At 61.9% G+C, this 24,449-nt stretch overlaps 2 protein-coding genes across 6 annotated transcripts in view; both read right to left on the bottom strand.

Annotated features, from left to right (window-relative positions):
• Positions 1 to 331: 331 nt before the first annotated feature.
• On the bottom strand, positions 332 to 7,027 carry MTMR11 (myotubularin related protein 11). 3 transcript variants are annotated; one of them, XM_064475279.1, is made up of 15 exons: positions 6,845 to 7,027; positions 6,637 to 6,752; positions 4,711 to 4,783; positions 4,485 to 4,627; positions 4,116 to 4,354; positions 3,797 to 3,884; positions 3,614 to 3,702; positions 3,404 to 3,525; positions 3,244 to 3,307; positions 2,900 to 2,970; positions 2,630 to 2,805; positions 2,380 to 2,511; positions 1,990 to 2,205; positions 1,505 to 1,771; positions 332 to 1,250 (listed from the first exon to the last, which is right to left on the bottom strand). In XM_064475279.1, the coding sequence occupies exons 1-15, from the start codon at positions 7,017 to 7,019 to the stop codon at positions 1,119 to 1,121; spliced, it is 2,103 nt and encodes a 700-aa protein (XP_064331349.1). In that variant the 5' UTR covers positions 7,020 to 7,027; the 3' UTR covers positions 332 to 1,118. The 3 variants fall into 3 exon arrangements, with proteins under 3 accessions (XP_064331349.1, XP_064331348.1, XP_064331350.1); XM_064475278.1 differs by having other exon boundaries at positions 2,380 to 2,550; positions 6,845 to 7,025; XM_064475280.1 differs by lacking the exon at positions 2,380 to 2,511.
• A 3,240-nt stretch (positions 7,028 to 10,267) lies between these two features.
• Positions 10,268 to 24,449, bottom strand: part of OTUD7B (OTU deubiquitinase 7B) — a 38,234-nt gene continuing 24,052 nt past the window's right edge. For all 3 annotated transcript variants that reach the window (XM_064475276.1, XM_064475273.1, XM_064475275.1), the window contains 8 exons: positions 23,535 to 23,636; positions 22,547 to 22,674; positions 20,212 to 20,324; positions 19,424 to 19,551; positions 18,631 to 18,780; positions 17,653 to 17,767; positions 16,443 to 16,527; positions 10,268 to 15,437 (listed from right to left, as the gene is read on the bottom strand). In XM_064475276.1, coding sequence (XP_064331346.1) covers positions 14,130 to 15,437; positions 16,443 to 16,527; positions 17,653 to 17,767; positions 18,631 to 18,780; positions 19,424 to 19,551; positions 20,212 to 20,324; positions 22,547 to 22,674; positions 23,535 to 23,636 — 2,129 coding nt within the window. In that variant the 3' untranslated portion in view covers positions 10,268 to 14,129. The remainder of the gene's footprint in view (positions 15,438 to 16,442; positions 16,528 to 17,652; positions 17,768 to 18,630; positions 18,781 to 19,423; positions 19,552 to 20,211; positions 20,325 to 22,546; positions 22,675 to 23,534; positions 23,637 to 24,449) is intronic.

Raw genomic sequence — 24,449 nt, 5'->3', positions numbered from 1 at the left:
CCTGCCGTGACGGGCGGCGACATCGCTCTCGCGGCCGGGAGCACTGCCCGAGCGGGGACCCCAGTGCCCAGAGATCCCAGATCCGGAGGGATCCCCGTGCTGGGAGAGCCCAGTTGTGGAGGGATCCCAGTGCTAGGAGAGCCCAGTTATGGAGGGATCCCCGTGCTGGGAGAGCCCAGTTATGGAGGGATCCCAGTGCCCAGAGGTCCCAGCTGTGGAGGGATCCCAGTGCTGGGAGATCCCTGTGCTGGGGACCCCCCGCCTCGGCCTCACGTGCCAGGGGTGCCCCGTCCTGCACCCCTGGCCCCGGTTCCCCCGTCACAGCCACGTGCCATCGCTGCAAAATTGCGCTTTAATGGGCTCCGGAATACAGACCTCGTGGAAAAGCACCCGGCCGAGAGCCCCCGGGGGGCGAGGAACCCACCCCCGGCTCCCCGAGTGCCCACAGCCCCTCCCCACCCCCTGGGAGCCGTTCCGGGATGGGGTGCTGGAGCGGGTCCCTCCATGGCGGAGGCGACGGGAGCGGGATGTTGGACCCATCGCGGCCGCAGCCGAGCCCGGCCGCAGGCCCAGGGCAACGCAGAGGCCAGGATCCGGCCATCCCTGCCCCTGGGGACCCAAACCCCGGCGGAGCTCCGGCCCCGGGGCTGAGCACGGGGGTCCCCGCACCGCCTGCGGGATGAAACCCCCCGGTAACGCCCCGTGGTGGGGCCGGATCCTGCTCGCCCGGGCTGGAGCCCAGCCCTGAGCTCCTCAAAGCCGCTCTGGAGGTAGCAAGAATTTAATGAAAAACTGAGAAACCGCCATGCCCGGCGAGAATGGGGGATGCTTTTGGGGACCCCCCGGCTCTGCCTCCTCCGCCCCGGGCACCGGCAGCTGGGCGGCACAGCAGGATCTGGCCCCAAAAAGCCCTGTGCCCCGGCGAGGGGCAGGAGGGCGGCAGTGAGGGACTGGTCAAAGGCACCGGTGGAAGGCGCAGGGTGGTTTTGGGGGGTCCCCCCAAAACCCCACCTGGCTGGTGGGACCCCCAGGTGTGGACGCCCCACGGCCGCACCGAGGGGGGCTGCCCCTGCAGCCGTGTGTCCCCACGGCAGGGGGGTGTCCCATCGCAGGGGTCCTCACCGCGAGGGTGCGAGGGGGCTGCCGGCGGGCTCGGTGCGGGGTCCCGCCGCCTGCCAGGCGCTGAGCCGGTCCTGCAGCAGCGTCAGCTCCTCGGCCAGGCCGGCCGGAGACGGGGCGAAGCGCCCGCGCTGGGGGGAGACAAGGTGCCCAGTCGCGGGGGGGGACATGGACAGGGTCGGGGGGGGACATGGACAGACCCCCCACACCATCCTCAACCCACATCCCGAGCAGCAGGGCGTGTCTGAGGAGGAAGAAATCCCCTCCGCAGCAGGAACCCCTGGGGTCTGCGCCCACCCGGGCCCCCCATCCGTGCCTCAGTTTCCCCTCGCTTCACCAGCCTGACGCCATCAGGGTGACCCCCCGAGCCCGGAGCCGGCGTTACCTGTGCCTCGGGCAGGCCCCGCAGGTAGCAGCGCCGCCAGAGCCGGACGGAGGGTCCCGCGGCGCAGGGCAGCAGCACCCCCGGGGTGGGTGCGGGGGGCCGGTTGCCCCCCGGGCCGCCCCCCCGCTCACCGAGGCTCTCCAGGGAGGGGGCCCAGCGGGACAGGCGTGGTGGGGGGCGGCCGCTCCGCCAGGGAAAGGGTTGGGGTGACAACGTTCCCTTGGTCAGCACGAACACGTTCCCGGCCCCCGGCCAGGAGTCGTCAGGCTGGGAAACGGGTGGGAAAAACAGAGATTAGGGAAAAAAGGTGGGGGGAAAGCCCCGCAGTTAGGGATAAGGCACTTTTTGGGGGGCACACGGCACCAGGAAGGGATTTAACACGCAGAGCACCCCAAATTGAACGTGGAAGTGGGGAGGGGGGCTTTGTGCACGCCTGCATCCCCTCCCGGCGGTGCAGCCCCCCCCAAAGCCAAACCCCGACTCACCCTGCCCGGGGTCTGGGGGTCTGCAGCACTGCGGGGTCCCACGGTGCCAGCAGCACCCGCTGGGTTCCTGAACCGGGCCCGCTGCTGCCGGCTGTAGCGCAGCCCCCAGGCCCAGACGGCGGGCAGCCCGCAGGCAGCGCTGCCCACCCTCGGCACGCCGGCAGCGGGGTCCCGCCAGCCGGTCACCGGCGTGTAGGTCTGGCTGTGGGGCGGGTGCTGCGGGGAGGGGAAGGGGTGAAACGGGAGCTGTCATGGGGAGGAGGGGGTCAATCCCCAAACGGGGGACGCACACGGGGAAACTGAGGCACGGCGTGGCTGGATGCAGCCGGGCGGGATGGGAGAGGATTCGCCTCCATCCCCAAACCCATCCTTAAATCCCCCGCAGCTCACCGGGCTGCCGCGGCCCCGCTGCCGCTGGCAGCTGAAGAGGAAGGTGCTGAAGTAAGGGGCGAAGCTGCTGTCGTGGAGGGCCAGGAGATAGGCCTCGGTGAAGCCGAAAGCCGCCGGGAACTGCCGCACCAGCTGCCACGTGCAGTCCAGGAACAGCAGGAAAACGGGGGCCTGGGTGGGGGGGGGACACCCATGGACGTCACCCACCGGTGACGGGGCCGGGGCGGCGGGGGCGCGGGGCGGCTCTCACCTCCTCCCGGGGGCTGTCGCGGCGCAGGAGCCCGAGTCGGCGGGGAAAGGGGTGCCCGGCTGCCACCCACTCGCGCTGCACCAGGCTCTGGAAGCCGGGCAGGGTGCGGGCGTGGGGGTCCCCCAGGAGCTGCACCAGCGAGGCCACCAGGCAGTTCAGGTCCCGGTCCGATGGCTCTGCACGGGGTGGGGGGACACGAGGCAGTGAGGGGGTGTCCCCAGCGTGTCGCCCCCCACCCCCACCCCGGTGCTCCCCCCACCCCGGTGATACCTTGCAGGAGGACGGAGCAGCGTCTCCCCGCCAGCAGCGATGCCACCTCGGCGGCTTTTCTCAAGCAGATGCTGGGGGGGCAAAAGGGGGTGGTGGTGGGGGTCAGGGCACCCCAAAATGCCATGGCCGCCTGCCCAGGGGTCTGCAGCTCACCCCAGGGGTCTGCAGCCCACCCCGGCACGCTCATGCACCCACCACAATGCCCCCATCGCCCCGCAGCCGCCAGTCGGGCTGTGGGGGAGGACTGTTCACCATGGCGGGCTGGGGGGTGGGGTGTTTTTAGGGTAGGGTTTTCTGCCACCACCCTGTACCCCAAAAAAAAGCCCCCACCGCCTCCTGCTCACCGGACATGGTCCAGCCATCGCGTTCCCTCCAGGGCTGAGAGCCACTTCTCCTCTGCCGCTGCGCCTGGGGAGGGATGGGGGGGGTCAGCAGAGGAGAAGGAGCCCCGCAGTGAGCGGGGGGTCGCCCCCACAGCATTTCCCCCCCGCCGTCCCCGCTCACCGGGCAGGCAGAGCGCCCGCAGCTTGAGGTGGGCAAGCTGGATGTCGGCCAGGGTGGGCAGCTCGGCGGTGTCGGCCAGCACGCAGGGCCCCCGGCCCCCCAGCAGCAGAGCCTCCAGGCACCTGGAGGGGGGAGAGGGACCCTCCGGGTGGGGCTGGGTTGGGGCAGCACCCCCAGACCCACCCCCCAGACCCCTCCAGCGGGACTCACCTCACATCCTCGCTGCCCGGCTCCGAGGCTGCGTGGAAGCTGGCGGCTCTCAGCAGGTCGCTGCCGCCCGGGTGGTGCCAGCACAGGCGCTGTGGGTGAGATGGGGTGACACCCCCCCAAATCACCCCACATCCCCGTCCCTGGCCTCCCACCACCACCCCATCGCCATCCTGGGACACTCACAGGCACGCGGCGCTCCTCAAAGTGGGCAAAGATTCGCTTCAAGTCGTGGTCCAGGAGCCCGCTGGGCACCCACAGGTACCGGGGGAGGCTGTGGGCAGAGTGGGGGCGTGGGGCAGGTGCCCCCCCGAGCACCCCCCAAATCCCAGGGTGCTGTTTCAAGTGGTTCATGGGGTGTTATCCCCAAACTGTGGACAGAGGGAAGGATTTTCCCCCCACCCCTTCGCCCCCATCCCCGGTCCCCTCGGGGCGGTTCACGCTCTGCCCCCCCAGGGCGGGGGGCTGGGGTCCCACAGACCCCCGGCACCCGGCTGGGCTGTACCTGGGGGCCATGTCGAAGCGCTCGTTGACGGCGCTCACCCTCCAGCCCGTAGCACCCAGGCGCTCCAGCTCCTTCTCCCAGTCGTGCAGGCTCTCGAAGAGCAGCGTGGCAGCAGAGCCTTCCTCCTCCTCCTCCTCCTCCAAAGGGGCTTCAGCAGGGCAGGACCAGCCATCGTGTCCCTCGCCGGTGTCCCCCAGCCACGCGGCCGCCTCCCGGGCCTGGGCGATGGCGTTGGCAACCTGCAGAGAGGGGCCAAGGCCAGGCATGAGCCCCCCCCCCAGATCCCCTCCCCAAAAGCCCTGGAGCGCCCCAGAGGCGGGTACGAAGCCTCCCTGTCCCCCCCCATAACCGCCAGCCCCCCCGGCCTACCCGAAACGCCTGCGGAGCCAAGCCGTTCTCGTGGAAGTGGAAGCGGAGCAGGCGGAAATCCCGGCAGAAAACGGCGAGCTCCTCGGGGATGAACTTGAGGGGGGAGGCGGCCGTCAGCACCTTGGGCTTGGCGAAGCTGCTGGCTGCGGCGGGCGAGGGGGCGGCCGTCAGCGCCGGCTGAGACCTGCCCAACTCATCACGCAGCGCTCGGGGCCTCCACCTTTACCTGCCACCAGCTTGCGGATGCAGGGCAGCGCCACGTCGTACTCGCTGTGGAGGAAGGCACGGGAGCCGGGGGCCTGCGGGAGAGTGGGGAGAGCTGGAAGCCCCCCCGGCGCATCCCCCTCTCCCCCACCCCAGGAAGGGTGGTGGGGACGGATCTGGGAGGCTGGTGCTGGGCCCCGCGGCTGCCCCCCGTCCCCCACCGCGTCCTGCAGCGAGGGGTTCCCCGGGTGAACGCGGCCGGGATGGGGCTGGGATGCCCCTGGGAGGGGGTGCAGATGCAGCTGGGACGGGGGGGTCAGGGTGGGGCTGGGATGGGGTCGGATGCAGCTGGGGTGGGGATGAAGCTGCGCAGGGATTAGGATGCAGCCGGGATGGGGCCAGCACGGAGCTGGGATGCTACTGGGAAGGGATCAGGATGGGACTGGGATAGGGCAGAGATGCAGTGGGGGTGGGGGTGTGTGCAGCAGGGTTGCGATGGGGTGGGGGTCAGGATATGGCTGGGATGGGATGGGGAGACACGCAGCTGGGGTGGGGGGGGTCAGGTTGTGGCTGGGGGGGGATGCAGCAGGGTTGCAATGGGGTGGGGTCAGGGATGCAGTTGGGATAGGATGGGGGGACATGTAGCTGGGGTGGGGATCAGGATGTGGCTGGGGTGGGGGGGGATGCAGCTGGGATGGGGTTGGGACTGGGGGGATGCAGCTGGGGTGGGGGTCAGTGGCGCAGCTGGGGTGGGGGGTTGGAGATGCAGCTGGGTGGGGGTCAGCGGTGCAGCTGGGGTGGGGGTCAGGGATGTGTTGGGGGGGATGCAGCTGGGGTGGGGGTCAGTGGTGCAGCTGGGGTGGGGGGTTGGAGATGCAGCTGGGGTGTGGGGTGCAGCTGGGGTGGGGGGATGCAGCTGGGGTGAGGGTCAGTGGTGCAGCTGGGGTGGGGGGTTGGGGATGCAGCTGGGGTGGGGGTCAGTGGTGCAGCTGGGGTGGGGGGTTGGAGATGCAGCTGGGGTGTGGGGTGCAGCTGGGGTGGGGGGATGCAGCTGGGGTGAGGGTCAGTGGTGCAGCTGGGGTGGGGGGTTGGGGATGCAGCTGGGGTGGGGGTCAGTGGTGCAGCTGGGGTGGGGGGTTGGGGATGCAGCTGGGGTGTGGGGTGCAGCTGGGGTGGGGGTCAGCGGTGCAGCTGGGGTGGGGGGATGCAGCTGGGGTGGGGGGGTGCAGCTGGGGTGGGGGTCAGCGGTGCAGCTGGGTCAGCGGTGCAGCTGGGGTGGGGGTCAGCGGTGCGGCTGGGGTGTGGGGATGCAGCTGGGGTGGGGGGATGCAGCTGGGGTGGGGGTCAGCGGTGCAGCTGGGGTGGGGGATGCAGCTGGGGTGGGGGGATGCAGCTGGGGTGGGGGTCAGCGGTGCAGCTGGGGTGGGGGATGCAGCTGGGGTGGGGGGATGCAGCTGGGGTGGGGGTCAGCGGTGCAGCTGGGGTGGGGGGATGCAGCTGGGGTGGGGGTCAGCGGTGCAGCTGGGGTGGGGGATGCAGCTGGGGTGGGGGGATGCAGCTGGGGTGGGGGTCAGCGGTGCAGCTGGGGTGGGGGGATGCAGCTGGGGTGGGGGATGCAGCTGGGGTGGGGGTCAGCGGTGCAGCTGGGGTGGGGGTCAGCGGTGCAGCTGGGGTGGGGGATGCAGCTGGGGTGGGGGGATGCAGCTGGGGTGGGGGTCAGCGGTGCAGCTGGGGTGGGGGGGTGCAGCTGGGGTGGGGGATGCAGCTGGGGTGGGGGGATGCAGCTGGGGTGGGGGTCAGCGGTGCAGCTGGGTGGGGGGATGCAGCTGCGTTGCAATGGGTGGGGGTCAGGATGTGCCGGCCGGGGCCGGGCCGGGGCCGGGCCGGGGGTGCGGGCCGGGGGTGCGGGCCGGGGCCGGGGCCGGGGCCGGGGCCGGGCCGGTCCCACCTGGGCGGGCAGGAAGGCGACGCGGCGGTCGGTGCAGAGCAGCGTCCCCGGGACGGAGCCGTCGCCCTCGCCGCAGCGCTGCCGGGCGCCCGCCGCCTCCTCCAGCACCCGCTCCCCTGCGGGGACGGGGCGCTGGGTGCGGGGGGCCCCGTGAGCACCCCGGGCCCCCTCCCCGCGCCCCCCCCCGCCCCCCCGGCCCCCGCCCTACCTGGGAGGCCGGGGAAGGCCGGGCGGCGGCTGCCCGGGGCCCCGCTCATGGCGGCGGGACTTTGGCCGGGCGGGCCCGGAGCGGCGGCGGGAGCCGGAGCGGAGCAGCCCGGGAGCCCCGAGCGCCACCGCCCGGCCCGGTCCCCGCGCCCGCATCCCGCCCCCGGCCCCGCCATCCCCCGCCCCGCGCCCGCACCCCGCCCCCGCATCCCGCCCCGCGCCCGCATCCCCCGCTCCCGCTTCCCCCGCCCCGCGCCCGCATCCCGCCCCCGGCCCCGCCATCCCCCGCCCCGCGCCCGCACCCCGCCCCCGCATCCTCCGCCCCGCGCCCGCACCCCGCTCCCGCATCCCGCCCCGGCCTCGCATCCCCCCCCGCGCCCGCATCCCCCGCTCCCGCATCCCCCGCCCCCGTATCCCCCGCCCCGCTCCCGCATCCCGCCCCCGGCCCCGCCATCCCCCGCCCCGCATCCCCTGCCCCGCTCCCTCATCCCCCACTCCCGCATCCCCCGCCCCGCTCCCGCATCCCGCCCCGGCCTCGCATCCCGTGCTCCCGCATCCCCCGCTCCCGCATCCCCTGCCTCGCTCCCGCATCCCCCGCCCCCGCATCCCCTGCCCCGCTCCCGCATCCCCCGCCCCCGCATCCCCTGCCCCGCTCCCGCATCCCCCACCCCCGCATCCCCCGCCCCGCTCCCACATCCCACCCCGGCCTTGCATCCCCCGCTCCCGCATCCCCCCCCCGCATCCCCCCCCCACCCCCCGAAGGTGGGGAGACCCCCAGGAGCACGGCCCGGAGCTCCATGACTGGACGGGGGAGGTACAGCACTGTGCACCCCAAAAGGGACGGACGGCGCTGGAGGGGGTACGCGCAGCTCCGGGCACCCCGCGAGTGATGCTTCACCAGCCAAGGGTCGTACGGCGCCGTGCGCCGCAGGGGTACACCCAGCCCCCCCAGCCCCTTTGGGTGCCCCCCAGCCCGTCCCGCTGGCGCAGGGCCCCCCACAGCCGCTCCTTGGTTCAGGGCCGGGCAGCTCTGCCAGGGAGGAAGGCGCTGCTCCGTGAGTCATCGCCGAAGCATGGCCTTCTCCTCCCAACCCCGGAAAAACCAGTGCGCCGCCGGCACCGGTGCCAAGCCGGCCTGGCTCCCGCCGGCCTCAGCCCCGCCGAGGCCGCCGAGGGACGCGGGGCCCTGACCCCGCTGCTGGCGGCAGGCGGATGGCGGCCCTGGGGCCGTGTTTGCCACCCCCCCGCTGCCATGAAACCCTGGGGACCCCAAAACCCAAACCTTCTTGGCTCAGCTCCTCCTGCCGGGGCAGCACCGGGGCAGCCGAGGCACCGGTGCCAGCACAAGGCAGGACAAACCCTGGCACAAACCAGGCTCAAGCGAAACCCAGCACAGTTGGAGCATGTGCTGCTGCTAAAAACCTGATTTTAGGTGTATTTGCCTGCTGATTTTTGGGGCAGCCCCAGCTTTGGTGGCTGCAGCTCATGCACCCCAATTTTCCTCCTGCAGGAAAGTCACCCAGCGGAGCATCCCGGGGAAGCTTGGCTGGGCCTTTGGCCCCGGCACCTGGCGGATAAGAGGAATTTCCTGCAGGGCTTTAACCCAGGGCTGCTCTCCAAGACAAGGGCAGCGTCTGCACCAGCTCAGGGTCAGCCCAGGCCGCCCCAAAAACCAGAGGAAAATTGGCCAGCGTGGGCAAGCCGGCACCGACGTGGCACTGGGCACGGTGTGGCCGCCCGCCGGTGCTGCGAGGAAGGAAAAGCACCGGGAGCTGGAATAGAAACCCCCCCACGCAGAGAAATCCGGTGGGAAACCGCTCCCGGCTCCCCCAGCCCCAAAAGGGTTCCCGAGTCCCCGCGATACGCGTTTCCAACCAGCCCCAAAACCCCCCAAACGCAGCGTTGGGGGGGGGGAGGGGGGAGGGGGGCGAGGACGCAGCCGCCCTTCCCCGCTCGCAGCCCCGGGGCCGGAGCGCTGAGGCTGTAGCTGTCGGTGAACGGAATCACAGCCAATTTTCCTCTTTTTGCACCCGTTTAAGCTTCAGCAGCGCAAAGGCCCCGCGCCGGCCACCAGCTGCGTCGTCCTGGTGCTGCGCAAAAGCTTCGCTGCGGTTTGGCGCTGTCAAAGCGTCCCTGGGTGCCGGCCTTCCACCGCAGCCGGGGGGAAGGGGGCTCCAACAGCGGCGAGGAAAGGCCCTGATGGGGGGGGAGGTGGGGTTCTTCTTCAAATAGCCTGAATTTGGTTCCTAAAAAGGAGGAAATCTTCCCCAATCCCCAGGAAAGGGGGTGGAAGGAAAGGGGGCGGAAGGAAAGGGGGCGGAAGGGGGCGGAAGGAAAGGGGGCGGAAAGGGGGTGGAAGGAAAGGGGGTGGAAGGAAAGGGGGTGGAAAAAGGGTGGAAGGAAAGGGGGTGGAAGGAAAAAGGGTGGAAGGAAAGGGGGTGGAAGGAAAGGGGGTGGAAGGAAAGGGGGTGGAAGGAAAGGGGGTGGAAAAAGGGTGGAAGGAAAGGGGTTGGAAAAAGGGTGGAAGGAAAGGGGGTGGAAGGAAAGGGGGCGGAAGGAAAGGGGGCGGAAGGAAAGGGGGCGGAAGGAAAGGGGGCGGAAGGAAAGGGGGTGGAAGGAAAGGGGGTGGAAGGAAAAAGGGTGGAAGGAAAGGGGGTGGAAGGAAAGGGGGTGGAAGGAAAGGGGGTGGAAAAAGGGTGGAAGGAAAGGGGGTGGAAGGAAAAAGGGTGGAAGGAAAGGGGGTGGAAAAAGGGTGGAAGGAAAGGGGGTGGAAGGAAAGGGGGTGGAAGGAAAGGGGGTGGAAGGAAAGGGGGTGGAAGGAAAGGGGGTGGAAGGAAAGGGGGTGGAAAAAGGGTGGAAGGAAAGGGGGTGGAAAAAGGGTGGAAGGAAAGGGGGTGGAAGGAAAGGGGGTGGAAAAAGGGTGGAAGGAAAGGGGGTGGAAGGAAAGGGGGTGGAAGGAAAAAGGGTGGAAGGAAAAAGGGTGGAAGGAAAGGGGGTGGAAAAAGGGTGGAAGGAAAGGGGGTGGAAGGAAAGGGGGTGGAAGGAAAGGGGGTGGAAAAAGGGTGGAAGGAAAGGGGGTGGAAAAAGGGTGGAAGGAAAGGGGGTGGAAGGAAAGGGGGTGGAAGGAAAGGGGGTGGAAGGAAAGGGGGTGGAAAAAGGGTGGAAGGAAAGGGGGTGGAAGGAAAGGGGGTGGAAGGAAAGGGGGTGGAAGGAAAGGGGGTGGAAGGAAAGGGGGTGCTGTGCTCAGCAGTGGAGAAAGAGCCAAGAACAACCCAATAACTCGACGCAGGCGGGGAGGAAGAGCAGCCCCAGGGCAGGGGAGTCGGGGCACGAAGGGCTGGGGCACCCAGAGCCCACCGGGGCGAGACCCCGGGGAGACGCCCGGGCTGAGGCGGAGGAAAGAGGCACGGCCGCTGCCCTGGGGTTCATTAGTTGAACGTTGTTTATTGTCAGTGAATCTATGGTAGCATAAACGAAGGATGCGGTGTACAGCCCGATTGCGACGCGCCATCTAGTGCTCGCTACAGCGAGGAGTAGGAAAAATAAAATATCACCAGCCTAATATTTAATTAAAAAAAAAAAAAAAAGGTGTCTTTTGTGAATAAAACGAATGGCAGAATTAATTCAGGTCACTTCTCGCAGGATTAGTGATAACCAAAGCGTCCCGTCAGCCTCCCCCACGGAGGGGCCGGGTAACATCAGGGAAGGTAAATGCTCTTTCCACAAAATAAAATGCTCGTTAACGGGGTTTGCGCACCCTTAAAGAAAATCTTTACTGCACCCGGGGCCCGACGGCAGCAACGTTCCTCCCACCGACACCATTAAGTGCACTTATTTTATGACCTCGGGCCGGCGTCGCAGCCTCCCCCTCCCATCCCCTCCGCGCAGCCCCCGGCCGAGGGGGGGGAAAAACCCCTCCCGGGGGGCAGGTTGTGGGGCTTCTCCTCCACGGAAGGGGCTTTGGAGCACGAGTCGCTGTCGCTCTCCCACCCAACCCTCCCCGCTTTACAAAAATAGGTGCCAGAAAAATATCTAGTCCCACGGCCCGAAAAGAGGGCGCAGGCAGTGGCTTTAGTGTGTCCGTGAGTTATAACCGGCGGATGGTAGATATAATCTTTCAATAAATAGAATTTGTCTTTAATAGTCCCTTAAAAAAACAAAAAGAAAAAAAAAAATTAGTTTCACCATAAAGGAAACAAAAATGACCTGAAAAAAATCCTTTGTGGTTCTGAAGAAACGCAGCCGGTTTGGTGCGACCCGGCTGCGGCCGGGGCTCCGGGGGTGCGGGGGGAAGAGCTCAAACTCTGCCCCTCCTAGCAAAAATACTCCTCAAAGATTTTTTCGTCATTGCCTGAAGTTCACTTGGGTCCCCCCACCCCCAATTTGGTTTCAAAAACCCCCAAACCTCCAAACTCCACTGACCGCAGTAAAATCCGGCAGCGCCGGGCACCGACGAACCTGCAACCGGCGCGGGGACCCCCCGGGGCCGCGTGTCCAAACCCCCCCCAAGACCTGGAGAACGACTTTTTGGGCGAGTTTTGCCCTTTTCCTCCTTAACCGCAGGGCCGGGGGGTGGCGCAGGAGCCCGATTCCCGTCTCCCTTCCAGGTGCCCGCGGGGTGGGGACAGGTTTGCACCCCCAAACAGCCAAACTTCAATAATAAGAACACAAAGCGCCCGGCCAAACCTGCTTTTCCCCCCCCCCAAAAAAAGCCCCGTCACCGTTGCAAGATTTAAGCGAAGCTCCCCAGAATCTCCGCTGTTTTGGCACCCGAGGTTTCCCGGCGGCGCCCCGTTACCGCCGAGCGCCGGGAAGGAGCCGCCTTCCAGTGAGGGGGGGGTCCCAAACCCCGCGCCAGGCGCTCCCCACCGCACCGCAACCTCCGGCGCCCCCGGGCTCGGCCCCGCGGCAGGATGGAGTTAACCAAAACGGGGAGAAATCGCCCCCAGAACAGCGGGAACCACAGGCGAGGCCTCGCCTTGTGCCTCCCCTCCTCCCGGAGCGTCCCCCGCGACTGAAGTGAAGCCGCCGCTCCCGTGACAGCAAAACCAAGGGGCCGAATTTGGGGCACAAACCAAGCGGCCCCAGCGCGGCGAGGATTTCCTTTGCCTTTTTGGTTTTTTTAAACATCTCACCGTAATATTTTGGGGTGAAGCAGGAGGCGGCTGCGGGGCCGGCGCGGCGTGGTCCCGGCCCCGGGTTACAGCACAGCGGCACTCCTGCGGCGGGAGGGAAAAGGTTCCCCCCCCGGCGCCCGCTCCGAGGTACGGACGCCCACGGGAGCGGGTGCCGACCCCCGGCCACAGGCAGCAGCTGGGCGAGGCTTGTCTAGGCCGGGCCTTTCAATAAAAAAAACCCCACCTAAGAGAACACGTGAAATCAGAGTGAAACCATCGCCGGGATATTTAAATCCGTTGACGAGCCGCTTCGATGGCTCGACCCGAACGGTTAGAGCCAGGCTTAGGACCCCGCGCGGCCGCCTCCTCTGGGAAAGGCCTGAATTTGTGGGGTTTTAGGTATACATTGAACCGGTAACAGTTGTACGTTAGAACCAAGCCTTAGTGTGTTTGTGGGGATAAGGCTTCAGGTGATTCCCCAGCGTTAAGTACACTTTCTGCCCGGTTTTCTCGTCCCTTCGCCCCGGGAAGGGCGGCGGGCAGGAGCCGCGCGGGAAGGGGTTGCATAGTTTGATGCCTTCTGAAAAACAAACAAAAGTTTAAAAAAAAAACCAACATAAAACCCCAAAAAAATGAGGGAATGTTGTAAAGCTTTGCGTTATCGGTATAATCCATGTTTTATTTTCACGTGGTAAAACGCTGAACCTCGCTGTATGCAGGATCGGGTCCGGGCTGGGAGCTGTAGTTACCAAAAAAAAAGAGGAAAAAAGGGGAAAAAAAAACCAACCCCCAAGGTCTGTGCAAACACTGCAGTGCTAAAGTTAACCCCACCCTGCACGACGTGAGCGGGAGCGCTGGGTTCATCCTACGCCGCAAGGGCTGGGACGGGGGCAGAAGGGAACGTAGTGGACCATAATCGAGTGTGTGACGTTAGTGACGGGTTTTGTTTGTTTGTTTGTTTTTTTTTTTCTCTGCACGTTTCGCTCTTTAGCCCTATTATCAAAAATAGCTTTTAATATTCCTCAGCCTAAGGTCAGTTACGTGGCTCAGCAAAATGGAGCCGAGTTAATTCGATTCAGCAGAACAGAGGTAGTACGGAAGTAGCTTGCTCAAGTAGAAAGAGTTACCGCGGGTGCGCGCGTCCGTGCCCGGCAGCCCGCTGCGGATTTACCCCCCGGGGGCTGCGGGGCGCGCTTCGCCCTCTCTACCTCCCCACGCCGGTGGTTATTGCTGGGTGGAGACACTGACCTTGTTTCTCGCCTCAATTCTTACTAAGCCGGGTCGACCGCGCTGCGAACAGAACGGTTTTGCACAGTGCTTCTGCAGGAACGAAAGAAACACAACCTCAAAACCACTCAAGCACTGTGACCACCCCCTCCGTCTCCCTCCCGCCCCGAGAAAGAGTTTAAAAATAATGTTTTAAGAAGAAGAAGAAAAAAAAAAAGACAAGAGTGGAGCCCGTCGGAAGGAGAGCGCCGCGAGCCCGCTGCTCAGAGGCCTCGGGTGGGGCCGGGCTCGGACGAGTTCCGCTAAAAAAATCCGCCCAATAATGTCCGATTCCAACTAAGTTTCGCTCAGTACCAGCAAAAAGAGATATAAAATAAAAACAGTGTTTTAAAAAAAAATAATAAAATCTGTCAATTAAAAGGTCTGTGACGCTCAAACTGAAATTGCTGGGGCGTTTTCGCTCGACTGGGGGCAGTTGGCGACGTCGGGGTCCGGCTGGAAGGACCCGGCGGGGTGCTGCTCCCCGAAAGCTTTGGTCTGGTTTATTAAATTCATTTTGAAAAACCACCCCCCCCGCTTCCGCCCCTCGCACGCCCTCCGCCAACCCCGGTCACCCCTCGCACGCAGAAGCCTCTTGAAAAGCATCCTCCTCCTCCTCCCTCTCGCCGGGGCTCCGGGAGGGGGGTGTTGGGGGGGGTGTGGGGGGGCTGGATTTTCTCGCCCCCTCTCCCTCCCGCCACCCTCCTGCATCACCTCCATCACCCGCTGAATCCCGTTTCTCAGCCCATCCGGCCAAATTCCCGCTCCCTCCTTCCACAGGCAGGGAGAGGAGCGGGGGGGGGGGGGGGGGTTTGAAAAAGAAAATAATAATATATATATGTATATATATTATTGCATTCCCCATCTTTCATGGGTCCCAAGATGGGCGCCGGGGCAGGGCGCTCAGAACCTGTGCACTAGAGCCTCCCGCTCCTTGCGTTTGAGCTCCTCTTTGTAACAGCAGGAGCAGAAATTCCCAGTTTCTGGATGCCCGTAAAAACTGCAGTTCGGCTGCTTGCATTTGGTCTGCGGAACGTTATAGAGAACGCGGCTTTTAGTCTTGTCTGCTGGCGTTCCCTTCTGCGAGCTGTCCTGCTCGAGGCATTCCCTGTAGCCGTTGCTGTGCGGGGGGAGGCCGGCGGAGCCGTCGCCCTCCAACGGGTGGGTGGGGTGGACGTCCGTGTCCGTGGGGGAGAATCTCCCCAGGTGGGAAGGGCTGGTTTGGTAGGGATTCGGCCGCGCCTGGGGGCAATGTCTGGGTAAGGTGGCGTAGGGAGGAAGGCTGCTGCAGGAACCCCCGGCTACCTGCCGCCTGCTGTCTTGATAGCTGGGGGGATGCGACCCTTCCACGCTGCTGGCCATGGAGGGTCTGGGAAAGGTGAAAACGCCCGAGTAGCCGGAGGGAAAAGCTGCTATTTTAGCGCCTACGGCCGGATCCGGGGCGTGGATGGCGTACGCAGGGGGAGGCTGGGGGTACGCGGGGTTCAGCATCGCTTCCTCGCCCTTGTGGGCGTTCGCCTCCGGCTCCAGCTTCTTGGCGGGGGCAGCGCCGCCCAGCGCCTTCTTCTCCGCCTCCTTTTGTTTCTGCTCGGCCATAAAGCGCTCCTCGGCATCCAGAAGGTACCGCTGGATCATCTCCTCCTGGTACTGGTGCCGGTTGCTGGTCTTGAGGTGGCCGGCGAAGATGAACTTGCGCTCTCCCTGCATGGCAGCCCGGAGGATGCTCAGGCTCAGCCTGACGTCGTTGCTGTACTTGTAGGGGTCCGACGGCTTTTCGGGGGCTGCTTTGCCCGGGCAGGTTTTCTCCACAGGAGCTGACAAATCTCCTTGGGAAGATTCCTCTTTGCTGCCTTTCCTTGCCTTCAAGGACCCTTTCTTCTTCTTCTCCAAGGTATCTCCCTGCCCGTTGCTCACGCCTCCCTTGATAGCTTTGCCGTGCATCAAGCCACCCATGTTCTTTTTTAGCTTGCTTCCCAAAGTCTTGCCGAAGCTGCCCAGCTTGTTGGCGACCGAGTCCGCCCGTTTCTTATCTTTTTCCTTATCCTTTTCTCGGTCTTTCTTTGGTTTCTCTTTGTCCTTGCAAGCCCTGCCGCCGCCGTTGCTTGTGGAGCTGCTGCAGACCGACTCCTTGTCCGACTCTCCCGACTCCGCGGCTGAACGAGCGTCGTCGCCGGCGGAGGCTGTAGGGGATTCCGGCTGGGCCAAAGGCGCCTAGGGAGAAAGAAAACACGTACGTCAGAGGCCGGGAAGTTCCTCGGGTAGGAATTTTCACGCTGAAGGTGAAAGGGAGCAGGCGCTTGCACGGAGAACGGAGGAGACACTGAAACACGCTCAGCGTGACACGTCCCCAGCGGCCGCCCCGCACATCCGTGAATGTCCGAACTTGCTAGAGGTTTGGGAGAAGCTATAGAAGAAGAAGGGGGTGCTACTGGTGAGGAGGGGGCCCACGAATTCCCCCTCTGGTCACCCACAGGCGCGGCTGGCACCCGTTTCCCTGGGGTCACGGCACCCCCCGAGCCTTCGCATCGACGGTTCGTACATCGATACGGCCGAGACGGGGACGGGTTACGGTATCTCGAAGCAAAGCGCTGAGAGCACGGCGCCAGTTAAGGAGGTCACAACCAGAACGCCACCGTTCGAGCTTTGCCACGGAGGCGACGCCTCCGGTTTCAGACAGACCAGAACGGCTCACGTTTAAATTCGGGGAGTTTTCTCCTAAAATGGGGAGGGGGAAAATAAACCCCCTTCCTGCTGCCAAGGCAGCTGCCACCACCTGCCACTGCGCCACCGCGGAGATCTGGGAAGCGGACGGGAGTTTTCCTGCCGAGGCGAGGCCTCAGGAAATCTGCAGTCGGGCCGTGGGTCTCCAGGCAGCTTCTGGTGGCCGTAAACCAGCAGTTCGTTTGCCCTGGAGCGGAGCAGCGTCGCCTTCGCGGCCAGCCACCTACACAGCAGGCCGCCCCGCGGGACGTACGAGGGCTGTGCTCCCAGTCCGCAGGAAGAGGGAAAAAAAACGGGCACAAAAAGCTCCGGGGAAAAAAGCGCAGGTGCAAAATAATAGTCGTTTATCTGCTCAGAAGAGCATTGGGTGCAGTTTCTGGAGGCACAGACCTCACGTGAAGGAGAGCAGGCCGGCTGACGGCTTCACGGCTGCTGCCCTGCAGAAAGGAGGTTTAAATAATTGAAGGGTGAAGAAAATACTCCTTGTCTCTTTACCTGCATGTCACAAGGCAACGTGATCCATTTCACATTCATGTAGCTGTGCAGCAAGTGCAGCTTTGCCTCCAGCGATAACGTCACGCTAAAATTTAAAACAAGGATTAAATAAAAGGAAGTTAGAGTCAAGTTTCCTTTTAATAACTGAGGTTCTCTCCTCCGTATTTAAGTATTTGCCCGCCATCTTTGTATTAAAATGCACGTTCTAGCCCAACGGGTAAAATCGCAGAGGCAGCAGCGACACACAAGGTAACGCTTTTGTAGCCTTCCCAACCTTTTGGTTAAAACCCAAAGGAATAAATAAGAAGATTCCTGAACAGCAAAATCAAGCTTGCTACGAAAATGAACTCGACAAATAGTCTCGTAGAAGTAACAAAAAGGCAGGTGTCACAGATCTAAGTAGAGCTACTTTCAAAATGATTCTCCTCTCCACAAGAACAACTTCAGAAAAGAGTAAAGATGTTTTCTCAAAAATTTCCACTTGTCAAAAAAAAAAACCCAAAACAAACCCAAAAACCCCCCTCCCCAAAAATTATTTCCCCTAAAAACACAGGGACGGAGTTTTCTACTGGCTCCACAGCCCTCAAAATAAGGCAGCGCCTTGGTAAAACCTGCGCTGAATTTGAATACGTTCATCCTGGAGGTTTCTGGGTTTCCTAACCCAAAGTCAGATGGCGGCCGAGTCACGCCGCCAGCTCCCTGACCGCGACACCCACCGCCTTCTGGCTCAATAACAGGAAACTCGCCGCTACCCAACCACGGCACGGCTCGCCCGTAGGCCGAGTCAAAACCAGGAGGGGTGCCTGAGGGCAAGCCGCCCTCCCAGCCCCCTGGCCCACGCTCAGAGATGCTGATCTGTGAGCGGGGACAGAGGAATGGGAAAATGCACCTTTTGGGGACAAACACGGCAGCGGATCCTCCGCGGCTTCGCGATTCTGAGCTACGCCTCGCGTGAAGCGCTAGGGTTGGGAGCCATCGTCTCGCTAGCCCTGGGGGAGCGAAGCCGATGGGATGGCACAACCCTACCCAAAACGTACGGGAATCGGGGCATCAGAAGAGAACGACGTAAAAGAAAAAGCTGTTCCCTTCCCTCCCCACCGAACAGATTCGCACCCCGAGTACAACCTTCCCCCAGACACGAGAAACCCCCAGGCGCGGACGGAGCGAGGCACCCTCCCGCTGCGACCGCTCCCGATTGCGGGCGACCAACCTGGCCAGCTTGACGTTGTCGCTGTCGTCTTTCCCCCACTGCCATTCCTTCCCGGGATCCACGGCAAAGTGCACGGGCAGCAGCTTGTGCTCGGAGTCCGTCAGGGGGATCACGGCTGCGCAAGGGACACAAAGCCCACTTTAAGTGCCCCGAAGGACGAGCCTTTCGCGTTGGCGGCCGAGCCCTGAGCGCCCACCGGGAACGGCATCAGCTCTGATGGCAACTGGTGTCACACCAACTCACACGGCAACGGCCTTGGGATCACAGAACCGTTGTGGAAGGGTTTGGGTTGGGGGGGGACATTCAAAGACCATCTAGTCCAGCCCAGTGCCGCGAGCAGGGACATCTTTAACTAGACCAGGTCGCTCAGAGCCCCGTCCAGCCCAGCCTCGGGTGTCCCCGGGGACGGGGCATCGACCACCTCTCGGGGCAGCCGGTGCCGGCGTCGCCACCCTCAGCATACAGAATTTCTTGCTTTTATCTAGCCTGACTCTCCCCTCTTAGTTTAAAACCACCACCCCAGTCCTATCGCTACAGGCCCTGCCAAAAAGCCTGACCCCATCTATCTTATAAATATTTTAAGCACTGGAAGGCCGCAGTAAGGTCTCCCTGCAGCCTCCTCGTGGCCAGGCTGAACAGCCCCAACCTCCCAGCCCGGCCTCGCAGCAGAGGGGCTCCAGCCCCCGGAGCATTTCTGTGCCCCCTCTGGCCCCGCTCCAGCAGCCCCGTGTCTGTCCCGTGCTGAGGAGCCCCGAGCTGGAGGCGGCGCTGCGGGGGGGTCTCACGGAGCGGGGCAGAGGGGCAGGACCCCCTCCCTCGCCCTGCTGCCCGCGCTGCTGGGGATGCAGCCCAGGGCACGGCTGGCTCTCTGGGCTGCACGTGCCCGCTGCCGGCTCCCGGCCAGCTTTTCGCCCCCCAGTACCCCCAAGCCCTCTCCGTAGGGCTGCTCTAAATGCTACTTTGATATAAATCACCTACCTTGATCTTTTGTGGGTTCCTTCTGCTCCATGGATACCAGGGCAGAAAAATGGGCTTGGTCGTAAGCCAGTACCAACGGAGAACGGTGGCATTTGTTGGCTGGGACTTCCAGGGGAAGGTAGATCCCTCCAAAGGGAATCGGGGCAAAGGCTGGGAAGAAATTAGGGTGGTTAGTTTTCACACTAGGTTAACGAGTTGAGAGTTGTTTATACTGAAACTGTTCCAGGACAAGCTGTTTGCTTCATTCAAGGTTTCACCCGCAATTATCTGCCAGCTCAAGGGCCGCTAAGAAAAAACACAACCCAAAATAGACATCTGTTTTACATCGGGAGGAACACAGTTGCAAAATGAACCTGTATTTTCTATAAAAAAACCCCTCTTCACTCCTCCACAAGACAACTTAAAATTTGCACACAGAATGATGGTAATTGATTAATCTTTTCTGACAGGAAATTAAGTCTGCTAGTGGAAAATATGACACAGGGAATGGAATTTCCCGTCTCTACACACACGTGTGGGGGCAAAAGAGGTAGAAAAAAAAAAACCCCCATCAGGTGGATGCTCTCAGAAATAGCGAAAGATCAGACCGTGGTGCCGAGGCGCGCCTCGTACCCCCTGCGGGATCACCCCGGGCTCCCTGCGGCAGCTCGGCGCGCCCCGTGCTCTGCCCTCCGATTCCAGATCCGGCCTCGCCGAGCAAAAACGCCCCATGAAAACACGCACCGGAGAGAAAACACGCAGCTGGAGCCTGCACAGTTCACACAGACTTTTTAAAAGAGAGTGCAACTCTCACCTTCTCCCCCCGAGTCCCGCAGCATCGTGTCTGCCACCACCACTATGGGTCTCTTCAACACGTGGGCGAGGACGAAAACGTGGAACTCCTCCAGGCTCTCGTACACCGGCTCCTCGGAGCTCTCAACGCTTTGGGAGACGAGAAAGGAATTTCCTTTTCACTACTTGTGTATTTAATCGTTGCTTTTGAAAACAGAGAGGGGTCTTTGTAGGCAGTCAGGCTCGGGCGGGTCATGCCAACAGCATTAAGTTTGATCTCGGCTCTAATTTGAGCTTTTTAGACGGAGATCCCAAAAAACATCCTATTCTAAGACAGGGGTTGTGTCCAGGAAGCAGCACGTCGCCGCCTGGCCCTTCTGGGAGACTCTTATCTAAAGAGCTTCCCCAGCGGTGTTTGTTGGGATGGCTGCGGCGATGAAGCGCCCTCGAAATGCAGAGCGAGCGCTGCAGAGATCCTCAGCTTCCGTTTATCGCTCCGTTTCGGAGCCACCAACACGACGGAGGCGAGGAAAGACCGGCGTTCCGTGGAACAGCGCGCGCTGCCCCCCGAGACGGGTCGTGTAGCGCTTACATCGTTTCCCGTGGCGCTTTACGGCCCCTCTCGTTGCTCCTCGCGACCCTTCGCCCTCCCCCTTCAAACCCTACGCACCGGAGCGACGCGGCGATCCCCAGCCCCGTCCCTTGGCCTGCCCTCGCGAATTACCCTCAGCTGTCCATCGAAGGAAGGAATTTGGCTGGTTTTTTTACATCTAGACTCGTTATTTTTATAACTCGGTCCCCTCCACGTACCCTCCGCAGCCGCCCCCGTTGGTGCCGTAGTGCACGCGAGGCTCGCTGGATGCCAGCTTGATCAGCTCGTTCCACTCCTTCTGCCACTCCTCTTCCGTGTAAACAAGACCAGACTGGAAAATAAAACCCAAAATAAATAAAAAAATATATAATATCTTCAAAGTAAATATTTTCCAACCTCTGCAGCACAGTTTTATACACGCGGCCACAGCTTTTCTCTACGGAGCCGTGCAAAAAAATTATCAGTGTATTATGCATAAAAGCGGACGTTCCCGGTCTGTGCTGTCGAGCCAGCCGGGGAGATAACCTGCCTGAAACGAAAGTCTGCCTTTTTGCGGGGTGGAAGTAAACATTTCAAGCCACAGACTGAGAGGAAACCTTTACTCTTACACTAAATCCTTCCAGAGTGAAAGATGACATAACCTACTGACAGCGACGGGGCAGAGATAACCGGACTAGCTAAAAGACAGGTTTGCCTTTAGAATTTATTTTCCTTCAAAAGACACAACAGAAGACACCGCGTCATCCAGAAACAGTCGATTCACGGGTGGCTTTGGCATTTCGACCCAGGGCAAACCTCCGTTTTACTCACATTTCCTCACACCGTGGTTGCAAAACGCCCGTTCCGCCATCGGGCCACAGGCGACGCGGGGCACCGCGGTCCGGAACGGCGCTCCCCCGAGCGGGCACCGCCAGGGAAGGGCACGGCCCCCTCCTCGGAAAGCTGCAGTGCTCGAAGCCACGTGCAGCCCACCGGCGGCACAGGCTGCCTCCCGTACCACCGCCCTCCCGTACAAAGCCAGCAGCGAGGATCGGATGCAGGGACGACACCTTTTTACCTTAACTCGGCAGCTTTCAAATAGCTCCCAACGCAATCCCAGCGCTGAAAGGCACCAGCAGCCACGTTCACCCCAAGGAAGGGGAGAAATACCTTAAAACACAAGGCTGTGCAAAAAAGCTAGGGTCAAGCCTGCTGGGTTTCGGGTCGTAAGTCGAGAAACACAATGTGAAGGGCAGCAGCTTTACCCTTACCCTTACCCTCCTCCTCCTCCTCTCCCCGGCTCCACAATCGGAGCTCCAGCATCCAAACACAACATCCTACGTCCTCAAAGCTGCCAAGGAATCCTTCCAGCCGCGCAGCAGAAGCGACCGGTGGCACGCTCAGCTCTCCACCTTGCTCTGTAAGGTGCTAATTGAGTTTCTCCGCTCCCGGTTTAAGTCGTCAGCACGAATTCTTTCATGGCTGATCTAAAGCTTGTGAAGCAAAGCACGGGAGGAGAATATTGCACCCAGGGCAGGTTGTGAAATTCAGAGCAACATCCACCACCCTGGGCTGCTTCTCTCAGAGCTTATTTGGAAAGGAGGAGCTCGTAATCCTCGACTTCCAGCCCACTGCTGAAGCGGTACCTGCAATTCCTGGACCGTTGCACCACCCACACCCCACGTCTGCCACCAAGATCCTTCGGCTTGTGCCAGGGACTACGACCAGGGCACGACCCTACCACGTCCTACACCGAGTATTTTCAAGTGCTTTCGAGACCTGCAAGTCACCGCGCGTTGCTGACAGCTAGTTCTGGAGCAGGCAGTTTAAAGAGCCGCATAAAAACATGCTTTTAATAGCAGTAAAATCTCAGATTATTTATGAACTACTCTGCTTCAAACGGAAGTATGTGTTTTTTTCAAACTGTCAAGATAGGAATCTTTGCGCCCTTCCAAAAATAAAAAGGAAGCTGGAGAGTAAACACCACCTTTCAGCGTCAGGTGGAAACCGAAGTTTACCCTGCACGCAAAAACATTTCGACACGGAGGGGCCGCCCCTCGCCGCATGAGGACGGCTGGTAACTTTCCACTGCGGGCGAGCCAGGTCCCCGCTTTCGGGGGGAGCCCGTGTCGCAGCGCTGAGAGCCCTTTCATGTGGCGAGGTCGCCAACTTCTGGTTCTGGCGGAGGAGTTCGCCCCGCGCTTCGGCCGAGGCGCGTCTCGCTGATGCTTATCGCTGGCGAGGCCCACGCCGCGGCGTTGCTTCTCTCCTACGAGCCCGGCCATGGCATCCTCGTGGGTCTCAAAGGCCTGAAGGCGACGTTTGTTTTCCCGTCGACACCGAGCATAACACAGTTCCGATAAAGAAATTTTCCTGCCTTGTAGCAAAGAGGATTTTTGCCATAGTTCGGACCGAAGGGTACGTCTCACCGTGGCATGGCCGATACCGCGGGTCGCGCAGAATTCAAGCCCGACTTTATCACGATAAGAAGCACCTCCCAGACCCGTGGGGATGTTTTACCAGGACTTTCCAACCCCCCTCCCCGCAGAGGACGGCGTTCGGCCTGGTCCCTACCTCCTTGTTCTGCTGCGTTTGCTGCCAGCGCCACCTCCGCTTCAGGGCTTCCCTTTCCACGCCTTTATCCATCAAGGTGTAAAGGGATTTGCGAAGCATGAGATCTCTGTCGTGGAAACCCCACATACCTGCACGAGGGGAAGGAAGAAACAGCAGCGGAGGATTAGCAGCAGCTGGCATCGCTCCATCGACCTGCTGAGCTCCTACAGCCTGCCACGACCAGGGGAAGCGGGAAAAATCGGGAAACAGAGGCAGAGAAATGCAAGTGTCTCCATCTAAGTAACAAAACTCCTGGTTCAAAGCCTGCACTTTGCTCCTGCAGCGAGTTTTCATGCAGCTCAGCGGAGATGCTGCCACCTCCGCTTTCAGCGCGGGCATCCACAGCTGCAGCAAAATATTTGTTCACAAAATCAAACGCTCCTTTACATGTGATGGGAAAATGAGAGCGGGTTAAACGAGACTGCGCTTTCGCCGTGCCTGGGATACAAATACAAAGGAAACGCACAGCCCTGCTGATTTAAAAGTCTGGAAACCTCAGATGATTTACTACCATCGCACTTGACACGATGGAGTCAAACGTGGGCCCTTGAAGCGTCAGCGCTCAGGAGGAGGGAAGGGGCGGCTCTGGTATTTCACATTTCCTTCAGAAACACGGGGAACCTCGCCAAATGGACGGGGAGAGGTGTTTTAGAAGCACACAAGCTTTTGGCAGCCTGTTTCCTTCAACCCCTTCCTCTCCCGCAGAGCCTGAGGGTCGCGGCCGCTCGCACACCCGCTGCCGCGGCGGCCGGGGCGAGCAGGATTCCCGCGGGAATGGACGGGAAACGCTCGGCCCTGCCCTCCCGAAGGATGGTCCTGGGCTCTCCTCCCAGCACAGCCGCTTCCCCAGCCCCAGAGCGGGGAGGCGGCACCGGCACGATGCGCGTTCCCAGGTCTGAAGCGAACCCGTTGGTTATTTCACCTGCCGTAAATCAAGTCACGCTCTTACCCAGGGAGGCGGCGTGGAGCAGGCAGTTCCCATCGCCCGTGGTGGCCAGGGGGAGCAGCCTTTGGCAGCTGGGATCCACGTTCGCCCACCAGTTCAGACGACCTGTGGGAACATTTGAGAGGGTGAAAACGGGTCCCATCACACAGCGTGGGACCGGTGCGCGCGTTCAGCCCCTCACAACATGCCGAGGAGGGCGAAAAGCGGTTTGATTTGCAGGGGAACACCCAAAAAGGACGAGAAGCTGTAGACCCAGCGTGCGGCTGGAGGAAGGAAGGAAGGAGTCAAGATGGTAATAAGGCAGCAAAAAGGGGAGACTGGAGTTACAACAGCTTCATGGGGATGCAGGGAAATGGCCAGGCTCGACTTAAGGTCACGCAGGTTAGAATTAAAGCTAGAAATAGGAGCCAGCCCAGCTAGGACTGTAACCCAGACCAGCGTTCTCCTCCTATCCCTTTCTCCCCCCACCCTATTTATATGAAACCCCCCAAAACCATCAGGCTCCTAAAGTGCCTGTCACAAATGGTGCTCACCGACCTTCCCAGTTAATAACCACTTTTCGTTTCTTCTTGTAACCAAATCACTCCTATTTAAACCATCTCACGTCGGTCATTTTTCCCCTGCTCGCTGGTTTAGGTGCAATACTTGGGAATTTTGGCCAATCCCAGCAGCTTTACCAACGAAAAGGCAAACCGACGGCACTTTACGCCACTTAAAAATAGCAGCTTTTTGGTAATATAAGGCCCTTGTAGTCATTCTAGCCAAGAGCATCTGAAAATAGAAGCTAGGAAAACATTAACATACGCGCTGCAGTCAAGTACAGCGCGACTGGAGGTTAAACATTTATCAGAGGAACGAAGCTGGGCTGAATTAGGACTTTGAACTCACGACCCAGCCTGCGCCTGCCTCTGCTACGCC

Source organism: Phalacrocorax carbo, chromosome 28, assembly GCF_963921805.1.
Source record: "Phalacrocorax carbo chromosome 28, bPhaCar2.1, whole genome shotgun sequence".
Taxonomy (NCBI): domain Eukaryota; kingdom Metazoa; phylum Chordata; class Aves; order Suliformes; family Phalacrocoracidae; genus Phalacrocorax; species Phalacrocorax carbo.
Note: the sequence above shows the minus strand (reverse complement) of the source record. Positions and strands in the feature narration are given on the sequence as shown.

Excerpts from the sequence above, each read along its gene's own strand:
- MTMR11 (XM_064475278.1), bottom strand. The coding sequence starts at position 7,019 with ATGGCGGGGCCGGGGGCGGGATGCGGGCGCGGGGACCGGGCCGGGCGG. Across the intron at positions 4,628-4,710 it reads CATCCGCAAGCTGGTGGCAG|CCAGCAGCTTCGCCAAGCCC; the intron begins GTAAAGGTGGAG and ends CGCCCGCCGCAG. Across the intron at positions 3,308-3,403 it reads GCGGGCGCTCTGCCTGCCCG|GCGCAGCGGCAGAGGAGAAG; the intron begins GTGAGCGGGGAC and ends ATCCCTCCCCAG.